General features: G+C 40.4%; 1 protein-coding gene across 2 annotated transcripts in view; it reads right to left on the bottom strand.

Annotated features, from left to right (window-relative positions):
* Positions 1–866: 866 nt before the first annotated feature.
* LOC311027918 (vitamin D3 receptor B) overlaps positions 867–22450 on the bottom strand; it is a 29659-nt gene continuing 8075 nt past the window's right edge. Inside the window, exons 3-11 of one of the 2 annotated variants that reach the window (XR_014598653.1) lie at positions 17378–17525; positions 16330–16460; positions 14578–14774; positions 13850–13949; positions 13003–13183; positions 8836–8987; positions 7072–7188; positions 6173–6521; positions 867–5638 (exon numbers count right to left, since the gene is read on the bottom strand). Coding sequence is in view for 1 of the 2 variants with exons in the window: in XM_084032139.1 (XP_083888265.1) it covers positions 6268–6521; positions 7072–7188; positions 8836–8987; positions 13003–13183; positions 13850–13949; positions 14578–14774; positions 16330–16460; positions 17378–17523 (1278 nt within the window). In the remaining variant the exon portion in view is untranslated. Of the gene's footprint in view, positions 6522–7071; positions 7189–8835; positions 8988–13002; positions 13184–13849; positions 13950–14577; positions 14775–16329; positions 16461–17377; positions 17526–22450 lie in introns of both variants that reach the window. The other variant, XM_084032139.1, reaches the window with a different exon arrangement.

Below are 22450 nucleotides of genomic sequence, written 5' to 3'. Positions count from 1 at the left end.
GATGCAGCTTAAAGACCCCCATGAAATTAAATACATCCCCCCTTTTGCCGCAACCAGAGCCTCTTTGCCTTCATCTAACCTCGTGCACAGACGCAACGGCTCAGCAGACCGCACGGGCGCAACCTTATCAGCAGGCAAAATAAGTGCCTCTGCTTCGTACCAGGACTGACAATTAACTGTCACGCAATGACTGGATTTCTCTGATAACCTTTTATTTGTGCCTCCTGCGCATCGCCACTCGTGCAATCTTGCTCCATGCGTGAACGTGTGAGCTGAGGTGAGCTGAAATCTCTTCCGACATATTGTACACATGTCATATATATCTTCGTAAAAGCCTGCTGCTGTGTGTTCATCGGCAGTTGTGCTTCCCTACAGACACACCACAACTTTGTGGTGAGCTTATCCAGTATGAACTAAATGATCTTAACTGTTAACTGGCTGTTGTGAGTGTTGAATCGGAGAGGTCATTGGGTCAACAGGGGATGTACAGGCATATGTAATGAGAGACAGTGCCCTCTGGTGGTCAATTGATTGCATGATAATATTAAAATAAAATATGTTAATCAAGGCCATCATATATTTATTTGGGATGAAAGAAGTTGTAGTTGGTCTTAAATGGAGTTGCTTTGACAACGAGTGCACACATTTTCAGAAAGCTTCACCCAGTCTGCTGATTTTGCAGACATCATCATGAATCCCTTGTGACTTGTATCATGAGTGTACTTGGACTTCTAACAATATTCAGTCGTTTCAAAATAGCTGTTGAAAGACAATAAGCAGCAATGATCGGCAATGTCCATAAGGTGCATTCAAGTGTCAAACGGCATACATGAAAAGATCAAACAAATCAAACAGAAGCCCACTGCTATGTACAACTGTTTATTTTTGATTTGCAAAACATCTGACAAAAATAACATTACATGAACACCAATTTATAATAGAAAAAGAAGATCTTTGAAAAAAAAAAAAAAGAATAAAGAAAACAAGACAAAAGATAAATTGCAATTACAATAGAATTTAGGTGACTTAACATTTCTTTTGATAATTGGAGCCATATCATGCTGACCTACACAGGCAGTTTATGGCTAATAGATTTATCAGTATGCATGTGTTACAAACATTACATTAAGTGCTTTTTGTTGGTTCAGGCATTTAAAGAAAGTGGCATGATTTGGGTTGACAATGCAGGGTGCGAATTCAATGCCAAATTCAAATTTACTTCTTATAGAAGATCAATACACATGGCTGACTAAGTACTAAGTAAGAGGCCAATCTCACACTCAGGCAACCTTCTCATTCAAATTAAGCTGGGGAACATCTGAAGCCAGCTTCATTAACAACCTCCCTGCATTTAAAAGGTAATATGGCACACAGCTCAGGATAGATGTGACCATGGCGACATTGTTCCTCAGTATTCACTGATCAATAAAAAATTATCTTATTTCATTCAGTGTTTACCTGAAGCAGTTTGACATGAATATATAATAATCTTGGTTTCAATTCACCAAAGTGAGTAGTTGCTCCGTTAATATGATAGAACGCACCATTTAGTTGCATGCGTTTCAAAAAACACAATCTCCCAATGAGGCTTGTTGTGCCTTTGGTGGGGTGGGCTTGGGGGCGATGCAGGACGACGCCTGCATTATGTGGTTAATAACATGCAACTTGGTGATGCTCCAGATAAAAGCAGCATTGCATGGATATTGAGGATTTCACTTCTCCTAATTCCCCTTTGCTAGACCAAACATCGGCAGGGGACGATAAAGGTGTGGGAGCAGTCACGGAGAGGGGACGGGGGAAACGAGGGGCAAATAAGGATGGCATACTACAGAGCAAAGACCATGCTAACAGTACCAAGTGGAGCACAAACACCTCCCGCTTCAACTACTGCCACAAAGTCTTTCAGGGTTTTTCCATTCTTTACAGCTGCATTCACTCCACAAAGTTGACCTCTTAAGTTTGCCCTTAAGAACTATGAAGATGTAAAGTAGATATCAGCAACATGGCAACCAAATTAATTACATTGGTAACTGGGAATTATCAAGATACCCAAAGGGCAGAGAAAGATGTCTTTCATGGAGTAAATACAGCCTCACCCTAGCCCAGTCTGAGCCCTGTTGGTCAGAGTGCAGGCACTATATTAAAAACACTCCCGGTATTTTGTGCGTAAAAAAAAGAAAGAAAAAAAGGCAACGCTAAGTCCGAGAAGAAAAAAAAAAAAACTGTACAAAAAAACAAAACAAGAACTATGACTTCATTAGCTGGACTCTCCCAAATCTGTGAGATATCTCTGAGGTAATCATTGAAGTATGACTCATTAGACAGCAATAAATACCAACATGAATACAAATATTACAAAAGTAAAAACAGAGGCAAATGCTTAATGCTAAAGCAAAATCTGAGCTAAAAGAGGTAGTTTTTTTTAGGTAGATTATGGTGTACATCCATTGTGGACACTTCTTTTTGTAAGAACTAAATTAAATTGATTCCATTACAATCCCTGTCCTAATGGGAGGAACAAAAAAAGAAGAAAAACTAAAAACAAAAGACGTCTTTGCATGGGAGATGGCCAACTGTTTTCTATGAATACTGTCATGCCTTTTTAAAGACAGGACTTGTAATGGCAACAGTTATACAAAAACTTGAAGATGTCTACTAACATGATAAACTGTAAAGCTTGCTGGTGATAGTGTACCATGAGTTGTATACTACAGGCATTGTTACTGTGTTATGTTGCCAATCTCCTCTAAGATGGACCCATCTAATTTGTGGTCGATTCCCATTGACAAATGGTTTTCAAATTCCAGTATTTCAACAACTGTCATGCTGAGTTAAAAGGATGTTGGGCAGCCTACCATGGTGAAACCTAACAGAAAACTCTGGGGATGCACCATATTTACATCCAACTGTATTTGCAGGTTGTGAAGTTTGAATGGAGAAGAAAGGTCCCAAAAACAACATTTAGTCACAGATTTAAGTCACAATAAGGGTAAAGGGGGGGTTCCCTTCTTACGATAAAGCCCCAAGCAGGAATTCCCCGGTGTCATGCCGTTCTGACCGAAATCTACTCGTTCAATTTGTGGCCATACGATACATCCACCAGACTCTTCCTGTTCGGTTTTCAAAGCCCCCAAGAGCAACACCCCCTTTTACCCTGTTCATGCGTGGAGGGAACTCGCCCTGTGGCACTTGCAATGTTCGCCAAAACTCCCACTGTGTTAAACATACACAAATCAACACTGCATCTCTATCCAAAAAACAATATATCACTAAAATCAAACCCATACCTACATACAGAAGTATGTATTCAGAGAAAATCAACGTGGAGACTTTTCAAAAACTTTCAAAAGTCAGTGTTCAGTAACCAAGCACATCATACCCCTCATCAAACTGACGTACTATGAGTGGTACTGCCTAAAGACACTACATCCTCAACTCCTTAAAGTTCAATCAAGGTAGGGAGATTTGTGGACCACATGGAATTATATGTAGCATTACGATTACATGAATATGCAAACATCCAATAACTATTTGACTATTTCTGCTTCCACATCTGTGTCCAGCTCCAATTGTCAGCTTGCAGAGTGTCACAGTGACTGATGGGGAAAAAAAATAAAAAGCCACAGTGACAGAGAATGGACTTGACATCCCCTATGGTTGAAAAAAAAAAAACTCCTCATATGGGCTGAACAACTGTCACAACTTCTCACAAGGCAGTTGTGAGGACACATCCAGCTCAACAACGAACACACATCTCTCCGACCACCTTCCTCTAAGATTACAGAGTAATCCTCGTCTGCTCTCGGGCCTGACGCAGGAGGCCAGTCACAAGAACCGCTTCAAATTATGTCTTTTGTCGCACAGCAAAAAAAGAAGACAAAACACATTTTTTTTTTTTAGAGACTCGTCAAGATGCTTTCGTAAAATCATCTGAACTTGACGGAACACTTCTTTGGGGAATTATCTTGATATAAAAAAAGAAAACATGTCATCTTTTATAATTTTACCATTATCCCACATGCAGCAAGCCATACATTACTGGCCTCTAAACCTAAGCATTTAAATTCTCCTGGCAGTTTGGTTTATAAGCCATTAGATGCTGTCGGATGAAGCACAAGCCAAAGATGACTGACAGCATTTTAACAGCAGAGAGAAGGCATATGAGTTCCCATCATATACAAGCTTATCTTCAAGAGCACTGGATAAATAGCATACGAGTTTAGAATATTATATAATGAGGATATCCAAGGCTCTGGAGTCATCATTACGATGCACTGTAATGTATCGGGTGTATAACTAGCTTAGTGATCTATATGGCTTATATTAGAGAGCAGCACGGTATGTTTAGCTTGTCCTCTTTCTGAAAATTAACCTTGGAAATTAGGCAAATACATTAACCCACCCTTAAGCAAAAAAAGAATTTGACTGAGTCAAATACACACGCAAATCCCTGTTGCCATTTCTAACGCATTCTTACCAAAAAGAAACATGATCAAAGTCAAAACAAAAGAGCATAGTGTCTCAGAACATAGTGATAATGAAATAAAAACGAAAAAAAGGGTCAATATCGTATTTGCATATATATTTCTGAAAAAAAAAAAAAAAAAAAAAAAGTTAGCCTTGAGAAATATCTATATAGCCCTATGTACAGCGGCGGACACACGCCCGTATATGTATGAATGTGTGTGTGTGTTTGTGTGTGTATATATATATAATACACATACACATTCACACACATCTGGTATTTACACAATGCAGCCACTAGAGGGCTGCGCAGCATATATCATCAAAACGGGAGGTCCTGGGTGTTGAGGTGCACATCACCACCTCAACAAGGCCCTCCAACATGCTAGAAAATCCACTTCCTGGTCAGAAATGAAGGGGGTTTGATATCTGAGGTCTAAAGCAGCTTTCCAAGCTCTCCACCCACTGAGCTCACTGTATACTAAGGAGGAACAATTCATGGAATTGTTTTTAACGGTGAAATGAAAACATCCATTGCAATTACATCAGTATGTATGCCAATTCCAAGTACGGTATGCAGCTATATATTAACAAGACAGGCCCTTTGCGTTGGCCTTGATTTACTATTCCAGTTCGATTTGGCATCTTAGCCCTTTAAAATCTGTGATAATATAGATATTGTGTACATCAATACATGAGTAAAAGGCGGTATAACAGTGCTTAGGATACATGTGGTAGTAATTAACTATTTACAGGGAAACAAACAATTAAACAAAGAGAAGAGTAATGGAAAACAATTTCAAAAGAGAATAACAAGCCGTTATAGAGGCTTGGTTTGATTGACAGTTAGCAGTGTAAAAGTAGCTAACACATTTAGTGGCTAATTCTCACCCCAAAACCAGCATCCCAAAGTCCTGACGAAACCTCTCTAAATTACAGACTATGTTCTGTACTCTGCAGTATAAACCTCAATAATGACAGTTTCCTTCGTAGGCTGTGAGGCTAGTCAGACTTGCATGCATGTCGAGTGGCTGCGTTCGTGAAACGAGCCATGAAGCAGCAAGGATATTTTTAGGTACTGGAAGCTTTTTGAGAAAGTAGTAGACCATACCTTTGGTGAAAGGCTAAAAAGGCATGTGTTTGAAGTGTAGACACAGTCATATACAGTACATGCCTTGGAGAGAAGCAGATGGAAAAAACAAAACAAAAGTTTGAAACATCAAAAACTCAAAAGTAATGTGCAGGCACTGCTTTTGCACTGATCAACTGAAATGTCATCCGTACTGAATCTAAACTGTTCTGTGTAAAAGTTACTGTTTCACATAAGTGATGTAAAACAAAGAGGTAGCTCAACTGAATGGCTAAATGAATAACTGAGTATGCTTGTTGTGTTGATGTGTGCATGTCATGTACACAAAATGTCCAGGCATTTGAAGCAGCAGTTTTTTGATTAAAATACAGACAAAAACCCTGTATATAGGCAGAAGTTGTTTGTATGTATGTATGTATTTGTTTTATAAGTCTCCTTCTCTACTACACCTCCTAACATCTGCTGCTCTCCATACAACCTTGGTCTTTATGCTAAGACGACACACACACACATGCACGCACCCACGCACGCACACACACGCACGCACCCACTCACACACACACACACACACACACACGCACGCACACACACACCTTCCACTAGCTTCATAATCCCCACCTCCTTTGAGGCCATCCAGCACATCCTCAGCTCCCTGTCTCTATTTTTATTCCTAGGGGGTCTCGTCACCAGCTTCCTGTCCAGGTTCAGACGCTCTAGGAGACTTCGCTGCCAAACACCTCCAACACCAGCGGAGTGAGCTGCATGCTGTGCTCTGGCTGGAAGGAGAGTGAGCGGTACTGCTTGGAGTGCTCCTCGTTGAGGCTGCGCAGGTCGGCCAGCTTCTGGATCATCTTGGCATACAGCAGCCGCCCTCCTGGGTGGTGAAGCTGGATGTAGGCCTGCAGGGTCTCTGACAGGCGGTCCTGGAGGGCTTCGATCCGTGTGTGATCCTGGACACCTGGGCGGTCTGCAAGAGAGGGGAGAGGAGAGATATTGATGCTCGTTAAAAAAGCTAAAAAGCAACATAAATTAACTGTTATTGGAAAACAATGACGATTACAATGTTTGTGTTTCTTGTTTATACAATCTTCAACTAACATAAAATTGCATTATCTTTGTGTTTGTTTTTCTTCCGTTCTGGTCAGATGGCTTGCTAATTTTAGATCAGGGAGAGCACATCTAATTATTAATGAGGTGCCTCATATACACACAGGAATGCAAATATCGACTATGTTACATGCTTGCTTGCATAACTATACATGTATAATATATGATTTGCATCTTCTGTAAATGTATACCATACATACAAATGCATGTTGAAGTCTAATGCTCACGAAACCCTTCATGTAGCTCAGACCAGCACCTCAATGTGATTTATGTTGACTGACAAATGGAAAGACTACCTCAAATAATCCTGAATCAAAAATGTAAGCTATAATGAATATATTCTCTATTGGAGAGAAAGAAGCAAACAAGATCACAGAACAACACACACACACACACACACACACACACACCTGGAGAAAGCAAGCAGATGGCCATCAGCAGCACATGTTCCTCCTCCTGCAGGTTGAGCTTCTTCAAGCCCACCTGGAACTTTACCAAAGGCTCCAGCAGCTCCAGCGTGTGGCCCGCTACAGAGGATGCAAAACAACATTACGGTCTGTGCAGCACATACATTCAGCTCCATACGATATCAGAGAAGAAAGGCCCTCTAGGGAATGCTACCATCCCACTTGCACATTCATATTTCATTTTGTCTGTTGGAATCATCTCTGATGAGGATTTTATTTCTTGCATACCGTATGTTCTCAGGTTTGTTTTCACTTCTAGCGGAGGACTTCTTTCATAAGCAATGTTTGGATTCCTGTAGCTGCAGTTTGTCAGGTTGTTATTGTTATTTGGATGCATAAATGAGAAGCCATACAAATACTAATTAAGAACGGTCATTGATTATCTCGACTGTACCTACATTTCCTCATTTTATGGGTGGCGCTGTGTATTGAACCTAAATTGGGCCTGTATTAATACATTTACTCTAACTGAATTATTACTTAGATTTTTTCTATTTATTGTACAATTGCGCAATATGTGAGGGGAGTCTATGGTATTTTTCAAAGTGGACTCTTTTCCCATGTTTTGAGTCTGACAAATAGGTTGTGCTCGACTACAGACAGCGTAACTTTAGGTATACATATGAAGAGCTCCTAGAAGTATAAGAATGGATGAGGAAAGAGCGAGAAAGAGCGAGAAAGGGGAACAGAATGCTGTAAGAATAGGAGCTGTACCTGCATTATATTCAGATTTCAGAACAAGACTTCTCAAGAAAGAAAAACCTCTGTTCCATAATGTTACCAGTATAAAAACAATACGAGCCCGTCAGTGGAGAAAACAAGCATTTTTTGTGAAACGTTAAATTGTTGCTGCGCAATTTGCCTTGCAGCTCATTCAGCGGCTGCTGTTTAGTGTTATCCCTTAATAGTGGACCAATTTTCAAAAAAAGTAATTCCCTTAGTTAGTCATTAGTCATTTAGACACAAAACACATGGGGAAAATAGGGTCCAGGTTGAAAAATACTCAAGTGAAAGACTTGAGTCTTGAAAGACATTTTAAACATTTGGTTTCTAAAAAGTTTTAAAAAATGTAGAAAAATGTGTTTACTAAACAAATTGAAGAATTGAAAAGTGTCACTTTGATTAGTATAGCAACTACAATTGGCCAACAAGAGGCCAAATTAATTTGGAATCCCATGTTTAAGAGAGTTTAACTTTTATTAAAAACATAATTATTACATCATGGGAAAACGCACCTGCATTCTAGTCATGTTCATGCAAACTATTCGGTGATATTTTAAGAAGAGCACACCAGAGCTGCTTCTCCCGGTCCAGACAGAGGATGCTTTGTGTGGTGAGCAGGTCAGGAGTGACATTCTTTGGTTGATCCCAGAGAGAGGGGTCTTGTTTGAAAGGCAAATGAAAGACTTACCCACAGAGGCCTCTGTGGATATGTAAGACTGGTTTTGTAGAAAAACGTGCATTACCCTCCATTTCCTGTGGGTGTGTACACCTGTGTGTAACCCTTTTCTGCACACTATCATGCAACACTATCTTAAGGCTGGACTTCTTCTTTAAAGGCCTGAATAGAAGTGTAAAAGTATTACATGGGCTTTCTTTATTTGGCCATCAGCTGAGCAAAATGACTTGATGAGCAAACATTAAGCATAGTCGTGAAATGTAGCTCGTCTTCATAGCAGTCAGACACGTGGCAGAGTTTACACTGACCTTTGGTGACATCGCTGACCTGGTATTTAAAGTCAGGCCCACCACAGCTCCAGGACATGTCCTCCAGGTTGAAGCTCTGATTTGAGCGCAGCATGATCACCTCAATAGCGCTGGACTTGAGCAGGGCAATCTGGTCCTCTGCAGTCAGCTCCCTGCAAGGAAAGACATCAAGTTAGTAAATCACAACAAGTAACGTATTAACAAAAAGTTTCGCTGCTCTTGTAGATGTAAACAACAAGTACAATTCAAACTAGGGGTGGAAATCAGTGCTGATTTCAATTCTTGTGATCACAATTACTAAATGTTATGCGAGAGGAGCATCATGAAACATTTAATGAAAGGATGGGAAACATCACGGTAACCTCTGACACTAAAACCTGAACGCTCTTCCCTTTATCCTATACTTTAATTAGATAAAACATACACATATTGTGAATGTCCAATATTTTACAGATGCTCATGAACGCACACAATGCAATAAATTTTGGAGATTGTGGATGGATTCAGAAGGGTAGACCCCCCCCCCCCCCAATCCTAATTCAAACATGTACCTTCCCATTCTGCGTGTTTATGTCTGGAATATGTCAGTTGTATAATTCATTTCAAAGGATTTTGCTTATCAATGGTTTATTGACTACAGGTTCAGGGTCAGACAGCCTTCAAAATGTATCAGATATATGGTGTGCAAGAAGATAAAAACATTCAAAATATTTCTGTGTGCTTCCTCTTGTTGTGATGGGTCCCTGCGCATGGAAAAGTCACTTGATAAAAAAATTAATAAAACATTTTTTTAAGCGTCATTACTGTCACAGTAAAATCCAGCATCTAGTACTGTTATCTGTTTTACACAGTGTTTTTGCAGGAGGCATGAGCTGAAACCTGCAGATCTTCAGGGGAGGTCTGGGATGTTTTTCAGAGCTTAGGGAGCAGATCATAAGTGGACAAACATTCCAAAGGTAATCCGACCACGTCCATCACTCGCTGCCAGTGGGAACAACAACTTTCAGGAAATACAGGCCCTGGCAGGTTTTTAGCCTCGACTTTGGGGTGACCCAGAGACAGCGACACTGTCCCTGTCAACACACAGAGCCACGCTGAAAGGCAGCAGTTGCCATGTGCAGAAGGTGGGGAAGAAACAATGAAAAAGGCCTTGGCCAGCCATTCTAACGTTGCCTTTACAGTCACAAATAATGCCTGTCTTCCACAGGTTTATTCTATTCTATTCACTCATTCAATTCACTTTTCAAGGTTAGGATTATCACATTCTCCTTCATCACGCTTAAGAATCGACCATGTGCCATTATAACAAAAGACAGTCCTTGAAATGAGTCTATCACACGTCTTAAAAGAATGTCTAGATAGACAGGATGATTGAAAGACAGAAAGTTGACTCCTCAGAACTAGAAGTGTGTTTTCCTCTAAAAAGGTTATACAATCACCGACTAACATACTTAAAGAGCTGAACATCACACTACCAACACGACCATGGCAAATGTATAACCTCATCCAGTTAAGGAACAGCCCAACATAAAAATATTTTCCATAATGTGTCAGCTATCCGTAATATACAGTCCATCAGTGATCTGTGGCCTTTAGACCACAACCATCGCTGTGGCACAGTATCGACTAATCAGGCAGAAAAACAAGTAGGTGTACAAAGTCTTCAATGAAAATTTAGGTAAAGAGTCACTCAGAGACATGCAAATAAACTAGAATTACAGCCTCATGGTTGCATGCCTCCTCCAACCAGTCCAGTTACAGTTTATATCCATGCCTGTCCAAAATGTTTTATGCTATTAGACTATGGTTAAATTGTCATAATTGTCATATGTATTATTGAGTTAGTTCATCCTCAAGTCCAGGTGGACATTTGAAGTAAGTTATGTAACTTTAAAACCACAATGCACAAGTAAGAGTGATTTGTATCTGTAAATCTGTATCCATATCTGTGCCTCTAATTTATAATTATGAATATGAATTAAAATAATATGATGATTGAAACGGTTTTCTCATGCTGTGTTTCATAAACTCTCCCTAAAACACAACACACAAGCACAGTGACTTTTATCTGTTATTCTGAATCTGGGCCTCTAATTCACAATTCCTACATCCACATTATTCAATTAACATACTTTTATGTGATATTTTCACTAAAACTTCCTCACCATCATTTATTTTTAAATCGTAAACCTAACATTTTGAAGGGTTTGTGAATCTGAACAAATTCCTGTGGATCTTTTTGAGGTGGTTTTCATGAAAAAATAAAAATCACAAAATTCAAGTAAAGGAAAGATCCAGCGCTCTCCAGTAGGTGGTGGTGGTACTGCAACATTTATGGATGACGCAGAGAAAAACAACTGTATAAATATACGTAGATGCAACAGCTTACGTGCATGCACATAATGTTTGGAGTAAACAGCTGCCATATCTTTATTAATTAATATTACAACAAATTATGTTTGATCATCAGAATCAGCAGCTGAGCCGTCAGTACTTTCTCTGACAGAGAGTTTGTTTTTTTGTCTATAACTCCTCAAATCGATGGTTATGTTTCCGCTCTGTGCGCACAAGAGGACACCACAGACTATTCCCGTGAAACCAGTGGCAGATCGCAGTCAAGTGCGCCCTGCCCAGTGCATCAGGAGCATGCCAAACGCCTTTTTAGTACTTTCCGTGGCTTCTGTCCAGGTGTGATCAAAAAGAACGGTTCTGAGAGTTATGAAGCAGAATGAGAAGTTTGGAACGGTTTACAATTTTTCGTGGAAATGTGTGAAATGCTTTCAATGTGCGTGTCTCAAATGTGCCTGTTCATTCAAACTGTGTCTAATTATATCAAAACTATACGATTGATGTGCACATAACTGTCTGATGCTGGCTACCAATTAGAAGAAAGGCCCTTCAGGTCAGGATTGTCAGGTTTTTGAGTGACCTTGAGTGATTAATCAGCATCATTTAGGTTATGATGTATATATGTTAGCAAGTATGCCGATTCCTTAATCATAGACCACGATTATTGATTTGACTTTAAAAAAAAATCACCACATTGTTTTTAAAGTTCATAGCATCAGGAACTGCCAATCGCTTATATCTTCTCACACCGCTTCTAGCTACCATATTACCAAAAGTGTGTTTGGCATGGTCCCGATGAACTGGGCAGGGCCCGCTCGACTGATCTGGTCATGCAGCAGAGTTCACTGAAATAGAGCCTGTGGTGTCCTCTTGTGTGCACAGAGCAGCAACTAACCATCGACTTGTGGAGGCTCAGAGACAAAATCAAACACTGTAGAGAAGGTACTGACAGCTCAGCTGCTGATTCAGAGGACAGACGGGATGGACAACTATTTGTGTTTATTGAAAAATGAAGGTATACTAGTTGTAAATTAGAGTTGCAGATACAAATCACTCTGCCTTTGCATTGTGTTTTACGAGAAATAAGACATTTTAACAGTCACGTGCCTCCTGTATGTGCGGATTTTGTGTGTACACCACTGTAAAACAGTCTCAAAAGAGGAGAATAAATAGATTTCCTTTGAAAATGCCTAGTTGATGTAAAATGATATACAAGCTATAAGTCGGAGGTATCGAATCACTCCGCATTTATTTGAGTTGCATAACTTGACATGACTTGTTTTTGAATACTTGGCGTTCTTGAGATATCGCGTTCACAAGAATAATACTGAGAGACAAACGGACAAACACGAAAACATAATGTCTCTGGTCACAGCTGTCTTTTTTAGTTCTGTCTGAACATCTTTGTTTCATGTTTCCACTCGTCAACATTTGTTTAATGGAGCCAGTCTGTTCTAAAATCAGATCATAAAGTCCTCTGCAAATTAAATACAGCAAAGCTGCACCGTCTCCTCCATCTCTATCACACAGTGGTATGCAAACCAGTTCATTCCAAGACCCAATTAGCAATTAGCATGTCATTATTACAAAATAATTATTTCTACTAACTAACTTGCTTTCTTGTCATCTTATGCTGGGCATTCTGAATGAAAGACAATCATTTTTGCCAGCCCGTCAAGAGAAAGATTGCGTTTCGAAATGTGCTCGTCAAATTCCAGAGATAAGGAATGTTTTCTTCTCTGGCTAACATCAGTCGTTAACAACTAATGCAGAATGGCAACACTGGCAGACAGATGGAATTATGTTCTACACACACACCTGAACCCGGGGATCATCTTGGCGAAACCGATGACCTTCTGGATGCTATAGGACACCAGGTCAGCCAGGTGGGGCAGCATGGAGAAGCTGGAGCCCTCCTCCTCACTGGAGTCAGGGCTGCTGCCCTGCTCATGGTACATCATCAGCAGGTTGTTGAAGTTCATTTTGGTGTCAACGGACTCTGCAGTGAGCGAAAAGAAACCAACAGAGAAGAGAGGAGGCAAGAAGAGAAAAAAAAGTCAAAAAGCATGACAATGTCACACTATTCCATGTAGAATAGACGGTCTCTGCTAAGAGGACTAAGATAAACGGTGAAACAAAGAGGGCCTGTTGATCATCTGAAATGATACGGTCAGGTTAGAGAGATGAAAGATGAGAGCCTGTAGAGCATGCTGGTGTTGTTTTGAGTCATTTGTCTCTGCTGGTTGCTTGTGGTGGGCCACGGGACCCAGATGTATTAATGAGCTGATGTTTACTAGTAGGAGTCAAGTGTCTGGGGGGAGGAGGCGAGAGGTTATTCATAGAATTTCCACTGGATTCTCAGTAAAGCAGCTTAACAGATTACGTACAGCAACATGCAAACAGCCGAGCCAATTATTAACACTTCGGAGAATATATTCTTAAAACATGTCTGAATTGTTCCACTTCCAATTAAGTTGGTTTTCTTTAATAAAGTTGTTTATCACAGTGAGATTACGCTTATCTTATACTTCCTTGTTTCAATGTATGATTTGTTTCTAGACGATTCCTACAAAATGGTACTTGTACATGACACACATTTCATTGTAACCCTAGACATTCACTGTTTCACTTGTTTTTCAGTGAAGTAATAATGTGTGTATCTTACCTGGAGAGTGACTGAAGGAGTCAGAGGAGGCATCAGACAGAGAGTGGAGAGAGGCAGCTCTACTGGCGCTACGCGTCACTGGGCCCTCACGCACAGGAGGCTAGGCAACAGGAAAGGACACATAAAAGATATTGAAGGATTCTTAAATAAGTGTAGTTAGCAAATTTTGGAATATTTAAAAAAAATCTTCCACCATAATTCTGTCTCGCTCAAAAATCCATATATGCAATACTTATAAATGATTTTGTTACATATACACTGAACAAATAGGATCCAATTACTGGACATGAGTATGGCTGTATTTGTATTTTGTGGGCATGGAAATCTGATACACAATGGACAACACCCCTACAGGTCAGATGTCTGAAAGGATAGAGGTGTTTCGGAGGAGAAATGGACCTCTGGGTATGAGATTTGTGTGTAAAACAATACAAAACATGGCTGTTGTTGACAGGAAGCCAAAAGAAATCCTGACGTGAAAAATCAACAACACTGAAATGTGAGTACTGTGTTTTGGTTAATCCAGGTAATGTAAAGATCTCTCTGTAGGTGATAAACTGCCAGTCGAACAGAGCTGGAACTATTCGACAATCTTTACACGGTCATAACATGTCAGCTGTTTTTCTATTCTGTTTGTAGCTCCATGAGATTTGTGAATTGAAATAAATCTGGCAGCAAAATGTGATATGTCGATATGATGATGAGGATAACTGTATCAAGACACAAACCCTGAAGCGGCAGAAGTCAGAGTAGGAGTCGTCGTATGTTTTGTGGTGCGCCTCCACCAGCGTGGCAATGACCTGACTCTGTTCGTCACTGAGCCGGGGGCGGCGCGCCTCCTTCTCCGCTTCACGCTGCGCTTCCTCATCCTTCCTCCGTTGAATCAGGTCCTTCTTCCTCTGCACTTCCTCGTCTGTCAGGATGACTTCAGGTACAAGTATGAAGACACAAAGAGGGAGCAGGAGTGTTAGCATTATACACATGCACTCATTAAAAAAAATGCAGTTTTTACATAGGCATACAACAGCTGAGGTGATGGCAGGACAATGAGTGGCGAAGAATGAGTGTATAGGTGCTAGATTCTTTTTTGACTCTCATAAGATGTTATTGACTCGCGAACAGTTCCAACCGCACAAACAGTACGAACTGCGGCAAACGCGCTGACAGAGCTAACTGTGTTTACCTGAGGGGGAACCCGAGGGCGGGTGCTACACTGTGACGACGCTGTGACTGCTGTATGAAAGCAGTGCAGGCCTACAGCGATGAGCGAGCCCGTGGGGCGTGCTCACATACAAACATGCATGCGCAGCCAGCTCAGCTTTATCAACAAAGCCATGAAGAGCTTGGATAACAACACAGTGAGAGAGTGACTTCATTCTCTGCTCAGGTACACATCACTCTACTATATCTTTGCATAGAAGAAAGTTGTTTGGTGCTCAATTAAGCCTCTAAATGTTGGATGCTGCTACTATAAGAGGAACCAGAATACAGGTGTATCATCAAAATTGGCCGATGGTTTCAGTATCTAATTGAGTTCTACGTTTTGATGACACCTATGTCTATGCAGCGTTGGGGCGGCAGAGGGGTGGGGGAGTTGTTATTCTCTAGAGGAAGAGCATGGGAGGGAACCGGTCCATATGGAGACTCCTGCTGCAAAGAACAAGTGAATGCATTGTCTTTGTTCGTTTCACTCCTTGTTGTTCTAACCACTGAATTAGCTCACAGAAACAGAGCGAGGGAGAGAGAGAGAGCTTGGCCTCAACAACATGCTGCTGTTTTTTTGCAACAGCAATGCCACCGACTCTTCTTTGCATACAGTAAATAGCCGTGTTTGTGCCATCGCCCTCGGGGTTCCCAGAAACACTCAGGGGGAAAGAACATTAAGCTGGAAGCGAGAGGCCTTTGGTTAAAAAGAGGCTCAGGGACAATATCCGGATATATCAGGAGAAAACAAGAAAAAAAAGGTACTTTCTATTTACAGACCATAAAAATAAACAATTGTGTGGAAAGAAGAGGCCTTGCTAGATTGTACATAACAGCAGGTGTTTGAACTTCAGATGGAGTATACTTACACTATACAATGTGGGGAGGCTCCACTAGTTCAAACAGAACATGTCAACACTCTCATCAGGGCAAAGACCCAGAGAAACTTGACCTCAGTCCAAATATTACATAATATATACAAGAGGGACAGTAGGTCCCCAAGACTGCAAACAGCAGTTGTGTAAATAAAAAAATTTAAAAAAAGAGTAACAACCACAAAAGTAGGTTATATTAATGTTTAATTCGTCTTTGTGAGACGGTGGTCTCGGATGAGTCCAGGATACAGTTTTGGTCCACATTCAACAGTGTCAAGCAACCACAAAAACAGTTAAAATAATTTAAAAAAAATTACTCCCTCCATAATTACGTGTGGTAAATCACATGGTGTAACGTTAGAGTACTATCCTGAAGACATATGGGTGACCTGTCATACTTACACTCTTTCATCATGCCAATGTCCACACAGCGCTTGAGCCGGCATGCCTGGCAGTGGCGTCTGTTGTCCTTGGTGATGGTGCAACTGCCGTTAAAAGGACACGTGAAGGCGGCCTTGCGCTTCATACTGCGCCTAAATAAATTGTGTACATTTTACAGTCTATTAAAATACACACACAAATAGCATCATTTTATAAAACACACAAAAGTAAAATGAAACACATTCACTGAAGTTATTGTGAATTTAGTTATGGCTATGTGTTTGTCTGAACATGAATTTCACTGTGTGAGCGAAACAGCATAAATATGGACGAGTGCCAAGGAATCCTGGGGTAAAAAAAGACTCTTGCCAAACAGTGACGCAAAGCATTGTGATTTAGTCAGTGACGGACAGTATGCATGATCATTTATACACAGATGTGAGCAAAAGTCCACAAATATGCATGCTAGTAGAGAGTTCAAACGAGGGCCAGCTGAGAGACTAGGAAGGAGAATATTAAACATCCTTCTTTTTCATCTTCTCCCTTTAAACACCAACGCTGCAGAACGGAAAAGACGTAAACGGACGGATACATCAAATGCAGACAAGCTCACACAACCAAGACTTGCTTTAGTTGTGTCTTTAGTTACATTGGAAACTCACGTGTGCATCGATGAGCAGTCAGCAGCCGAGGCATTAACTATAGGACAGAGCTCATTTGTATTCTCTACCTGCTGCTGGGCATTAGCGTGACCTCGGATGTTGTCAGTGATTCTGTGTGTGTTCTTATGTAACTGTGGGTGGTAATTACATTTAATGTGTATCTGTTTCCCGTGTGGGTGGCTATTATATATGCAAGTTCAGACCAGTGATTGTGTACATGTGTCAATAACATGTGCGTCGATAAGCATCTCTTTTTATTCATCAGGGTGACATAAGCAATTGTGTTGCTACCAAGGCCTACTGAGTTTGTGTGTGTGTGTGTGTGTGTGTGTGTGTGTGTGTACATTGAATGTTGTTTTGTGTTGGTTTTACAGCCGAACTGTGAATTCACATGTGCATTTGTGTACCTGAAAAACCCCTTGCAGCCCTCGCAGGTCATGGCGTTGAAGTGGAAGCCGGTGGCTTTGTCACCACAAACGCCGCAGATCCGCGGCACGTTCCTATCAAACTCCTCAGGGGCCAGAGTGGACGTACTCACAACTGTGGATTCCATCACTAAACAAAAAGAGGCCAATGGAGAAAGACAAATATGAGGGAGAGGGGGAAAGAAAGACAGAAATTAGCTCCCGGTTATACAAACTGTTAACTTGCTCAATAAGAAAAAAAGAAGAAAGACGTGAATAAGGCTGCCAACTTCTAACATCTGAAGTAAATTTAAGAATTTTGTCTTAAACTACAATCTGTTCAGTGTTTCACATCACAAGATATGTGAGAGCAAAACCATACAAGTCATTTCAAATGACCTATCATAACATTTTCGATTAAGTGATAATGTTTCAGCTGTCATCTGTTATTTTTTTTATGACGAAGGTGCTGTAAAAACTCTATACCACGTGAGGCACGTCTCTTTTCACCTGTCGCCATGTCAACCACGAGTCCCTTCCTTCAGGTCATATTCAAGGCCCCAGTGTTTTTGTCCAGAGGCAAAGAACTGGAGCCAGATGAATCAAGTCGGAAAAAAAATCTGGATCTGGGTTATATTTGATTACACAGTGCTTTGAGTATCTATTTCACTTAACAGCCTCATGAGAAGGAGCAAAAAAAAAAAAAAAGGCATGTCACTGCAAGGCCAGCATCCGCATAAACAAATAATCACTGTCCTTTTCACAAAGCCCTTTTTAATAGTCTTCTTTGCTTCCACTGCAGATTGAAAAGTGAGGCAAATGATGGAAGGAGATTGAGGTCCACGGGAGAGGAGGGTAACTACACTGATACAAACGTCAACAAACTCACAAATCAACAGTCAATGAGGTGAAGGCCCAGCTGAATAATTTAAAATGTTTTGACAGCTCACTTCATCACTCACGGCTAATTAAAAAAAACACAGGAACTGCACAAAGTCTCACATACTTCTGCAAATAAAAGAATGTTTTCATGTGGTTTTTCTATTGAGAACAATTGTGAACATATGAACATTATGCCTTTTAACCAAATTCTGTCCATGGCCAATTGTACTGAAAGGCCATGTTGTCCTTTTTTCAAAAAAAGGTCAAAAGAGGGAAAAAAACAGAGGATCTTTTCAACTCTGTGCTGCAGGCATCATTGACGTCTTGTATCTCAGCACCACATGTCGACAGGGAACATCTGACATGACGGCCGTTACAGTACACAACGATACCAATGGAAAATGGACCTGCATTTCTATAGTGCTTTTCTAGTCTTTGACTACTCTAGGCGCTTTACACTACAGTCAGTCTATTTACCGATTCACTCACACATTCATACACTGATGGCAGAGGGGCCGCCTGCACATCAGGCGCTAACTCGACAAACATTCACAGGACGATGGCACAGCCTTTGGGGGCAATTTAGGGTTCAGTATCTTCCTTTGGGGGCAATTTAGGGTTCAGTATCTTTCTCTTAGGCATGCAGACTGGAGGAGCCACAGAGACCCAAATACAGTAAATAGGTACACGACCGGAAAGACCATCAATGAACAGCAAATAGGACAGAACTGATGAACAACAAACCAGAGAAAAACTTGATGGGAAAATCACATCAGATGAGTATTATCACTCATCAGTTGATTTATAGAAAAAAATCAAAGCTTAGCATAGATTTCTCAAAATTGTACAGAAAAAATACAAAACAGATGAAGTGGGTTACATCTACAATTCCTGACAAATTGATTTGCTCTCAGCGGCACATTTACTGTCACTCTGCACAACACCTTCTGTTATGATAACCAACTGGCCTCCAGAAACAGAATACGCAAGGGTGTGTCCTGAACTCTCCTGTTTCCCCCCCAGTAGTCTCAGAGGATAACTTCTTTCCATACCATACCAATCTAGTGCAAAGGTATGGTACACATGTTGAGTCAAAGGTCCTTCAGAACAACATACCAGGCTGCAGTAATCAATCATCATTCACATCACACAAATGCGAGTGTTACAATAGGTTTATCCATGGACACAGAGATAAGGCCTCCAGGCTATTTACTATATGATAACACCCATCACCCAGGTGACCTGACTGAGCTCAGATTTTGCATTCATACACTCACACTCCATGTAGCCTACATAATGTGAGTCACCCTGTTCACGACTCTGAGGCTGTTTGGAGTTTGTATGAAAGAAAGCACCAAAAATGAACTGCGGCACACTTGAACAGGATATTTCCAAATGGTCCCATAAAAATACTGTTTTCTGCAATTGTGGTTTACCAAACTTCCTGGGTAGAAGTGTCATGGTTCTTTAATAAAAGTTCATGGTGAAAAAAACATCTATGGAAGGCCCGTTCACTCACTCGAGGACATAAGTGCCAGTTTGTCTGTCCAAGATGAGTTTCCAACATCCAAAATGTTCCTAAGACCCGTCATGATAATTACATCATCATCGCGTCTTAAAATGCATGGACATGACCTCCATCATTTTTGCCCTTGATATTACCTGTTGTTTACATGTGTGTTTGGTCTTAAAGTGACACGTTACACGTAAAACATGATGACTTTCTGAAACATAGAAATCACGGTCACGTAATGTGAGATGATGAAGAAACATATGACCCCCCCCCCCCCCCCCCAGAATTATATCTGGGTCATTTCACGCCAACTCACCTACATTTCAGGAACCTCCCCAGGTCACATTTTGCTGGGAAAATTCTTAAATCTATACGTTTGTAGCCACCATGCAAAATATATGCTTGTAATTCCTCATAGTTTGAGAGACAGACCTTTGAAATTTGGCCGAAGAATGATTTTCCCCCCAACTTCAGGAACATATTATTTTATAATGATTAATCTAGGAAGCTAATGCAGATATTTACTCAATGGAATCCACATGTTTCAATTGTGGCATCAGTTAGCCTCTGGGATGCTTACTTATGTCTTTACAGGAAGCTACAAATGTATTTTTGGCCAAAACAAGCTAAAATAAGGTGAAACTATAGGAGCCATCCTGAAAATATGGAACAACTCAGAGTATTTTCCTCATAACTCAGACATTTTAGGCTCTATTCACATGTTTATTTTTGCGAGGATAACAGGCGATGAAGTACAAAAGATAGAACTGTACTTCTGAAACTATGAGGAATTGAAATTTTGTATGGTGGGTACAAATTTATAGATCTAGTTAAGATTAAGAAGGGGGGGGTTGGCGTGGAATAATTATTCGTTTGGCAATGTAATGTTACACTAAAAAGACCAGTATAAATGGCGCCGCCCTTTGTAAAACATACAAATCTGTCCTACTGCATGTAGACAAACTAATCCCAGCAGGCACTCACACTCATCACTCACTGTGAACCAACAGGGGAAACACCCATTTACCTTACCATATGATCATCTGATCAGTGAAGCCAGTCCTCCGTGATTGCATTCAGTTCTGACAGGCCATTACACTAAATGCACTGTAGTATTGAGAGCGCTAAATAATGCATGAGGTTATTAGACCAGATCTGTACTCATTCTTGTCCTGTGCACGCAAAGCCAGGGGACAGGTTTTGAGCTTTAGGCTTCTCCTGAATGCCTCACTCTTGAACGTTATACATAGTGTGAGTACGTAGTTTGACAGCATCAGTCAAATCTGTCATTGCAGTAATAATGCAAGACATTAATTATGTCTCTTGTGTTACACTGGCATGAAGGCCAAGGATAAAACAATAAGACTGTGATTCCTGATTAACTTACAGGGTCGAGTCCGGCTCCGTGATAGTCAACCAAGTATGGACTTTTCACTGACAGGTATCATTGGTGAGCTTGCAGATTGTGACTACACCTGTTGGAACTAAAAACTTCTCAGCTGGTAAACAGATTTGTTCCACCATGCAAAAAGCAGCAGCATATTGTTGGCAGAAATATGATGTTGAGCATACATAGAGACAGGGAGAAATGCACTATGCTGCAGAAAGGGTTTGAGACATTTCTATGGGTTGGTCAGATTTACTCCGTCCACATTTTCCCCTTGAAACCAAACATTTCAAACTGCCAACATGTTACGCTGTTGTTAGGATGCGTCTTCCGTCCGTTACTTCGGACTACCAACAATACGGTAACAGCAATGGAAAAATTAAAAATCTAGTTTATTTCTAAAGTGCCAATTCATAACAGAAGAAATATCAGGGTACTTTTCAATTTCATATAGAGCAGGTCTAGACTGTAGTTTTTTTAATATTATTTACAGACACCCAGCAATTCCATGCATGAGCAAGCACTTGGCGACAATGGCAAGGAAAAACTTCCTTTTAAAAAGGCAGAAACTCAAGCTGAACCAGACTGTGGGTGGGCAGCCATCTGCCTTGATGAAAAGCACAAGAACCTAAATGCTGGAAATAAAATAGAACTATATATTAAAACGGTCCTGTATGATGGCTTTAGGATTCCGTGTGACATGAAACAGAAAGCTGGCTGGGACTCAACATTGGAAAAGATTGAGCCCGATTCATAATAAACCCACTAGAACTAGGGAAACATTGGGCATACGTCTGTAAATGTTTATGTATGCAGTTTTGGTTTCCTGCTTTTACTGGTAACAATATTAGGCCTTTTGATGGGATTTTCTTGTAATATCATTCATGTTTAAAAGATATGGCCCACATTACTGTATTTGATCATTATTTCAATGTGATTATGCAATACAAACTACAAAATGGTCACCAGAAATAAAAGCTTGAATTGTTTTCGCCACTTTGGTGGTGAGCTTCTAGCTATTCATTCAAAATCGCATACATGTTTCTGTTTCATCTTTAAAAAAATCTTCATCCGTCTAATGTGGTTAATGTTCACACCTCTGAAATGCATACATGACATATCAAATGGACTTCTGACTTTAGTTTCTGTATTTACTTGATCACTATACATTATTTTTCATTGAGAATCCACTTTTACTTCCATTGCAAAAACAGTTTAAGTCAGTTATATTATAATGTACATTATGACTGCAATCGCCATTTAATTTAACAATTTATCTACACATTAGGAGTAG

Source organism: Eutrigla gurnardus, assembly GCF_963514095.1.
Source record: "Eutrigla gurnardus genome assembly, chromosome: 2".
NCBI lineage: Eukaryota > Metazoa > Chordata > Actinopteri > Perciformes > Triglidae > Eutrigla > Eutrigla gurnardus.
Note: the sequence above shows the minus strand (reverse complement) of the source record. Positions and strands in the feature narration are given on the sequence as shown.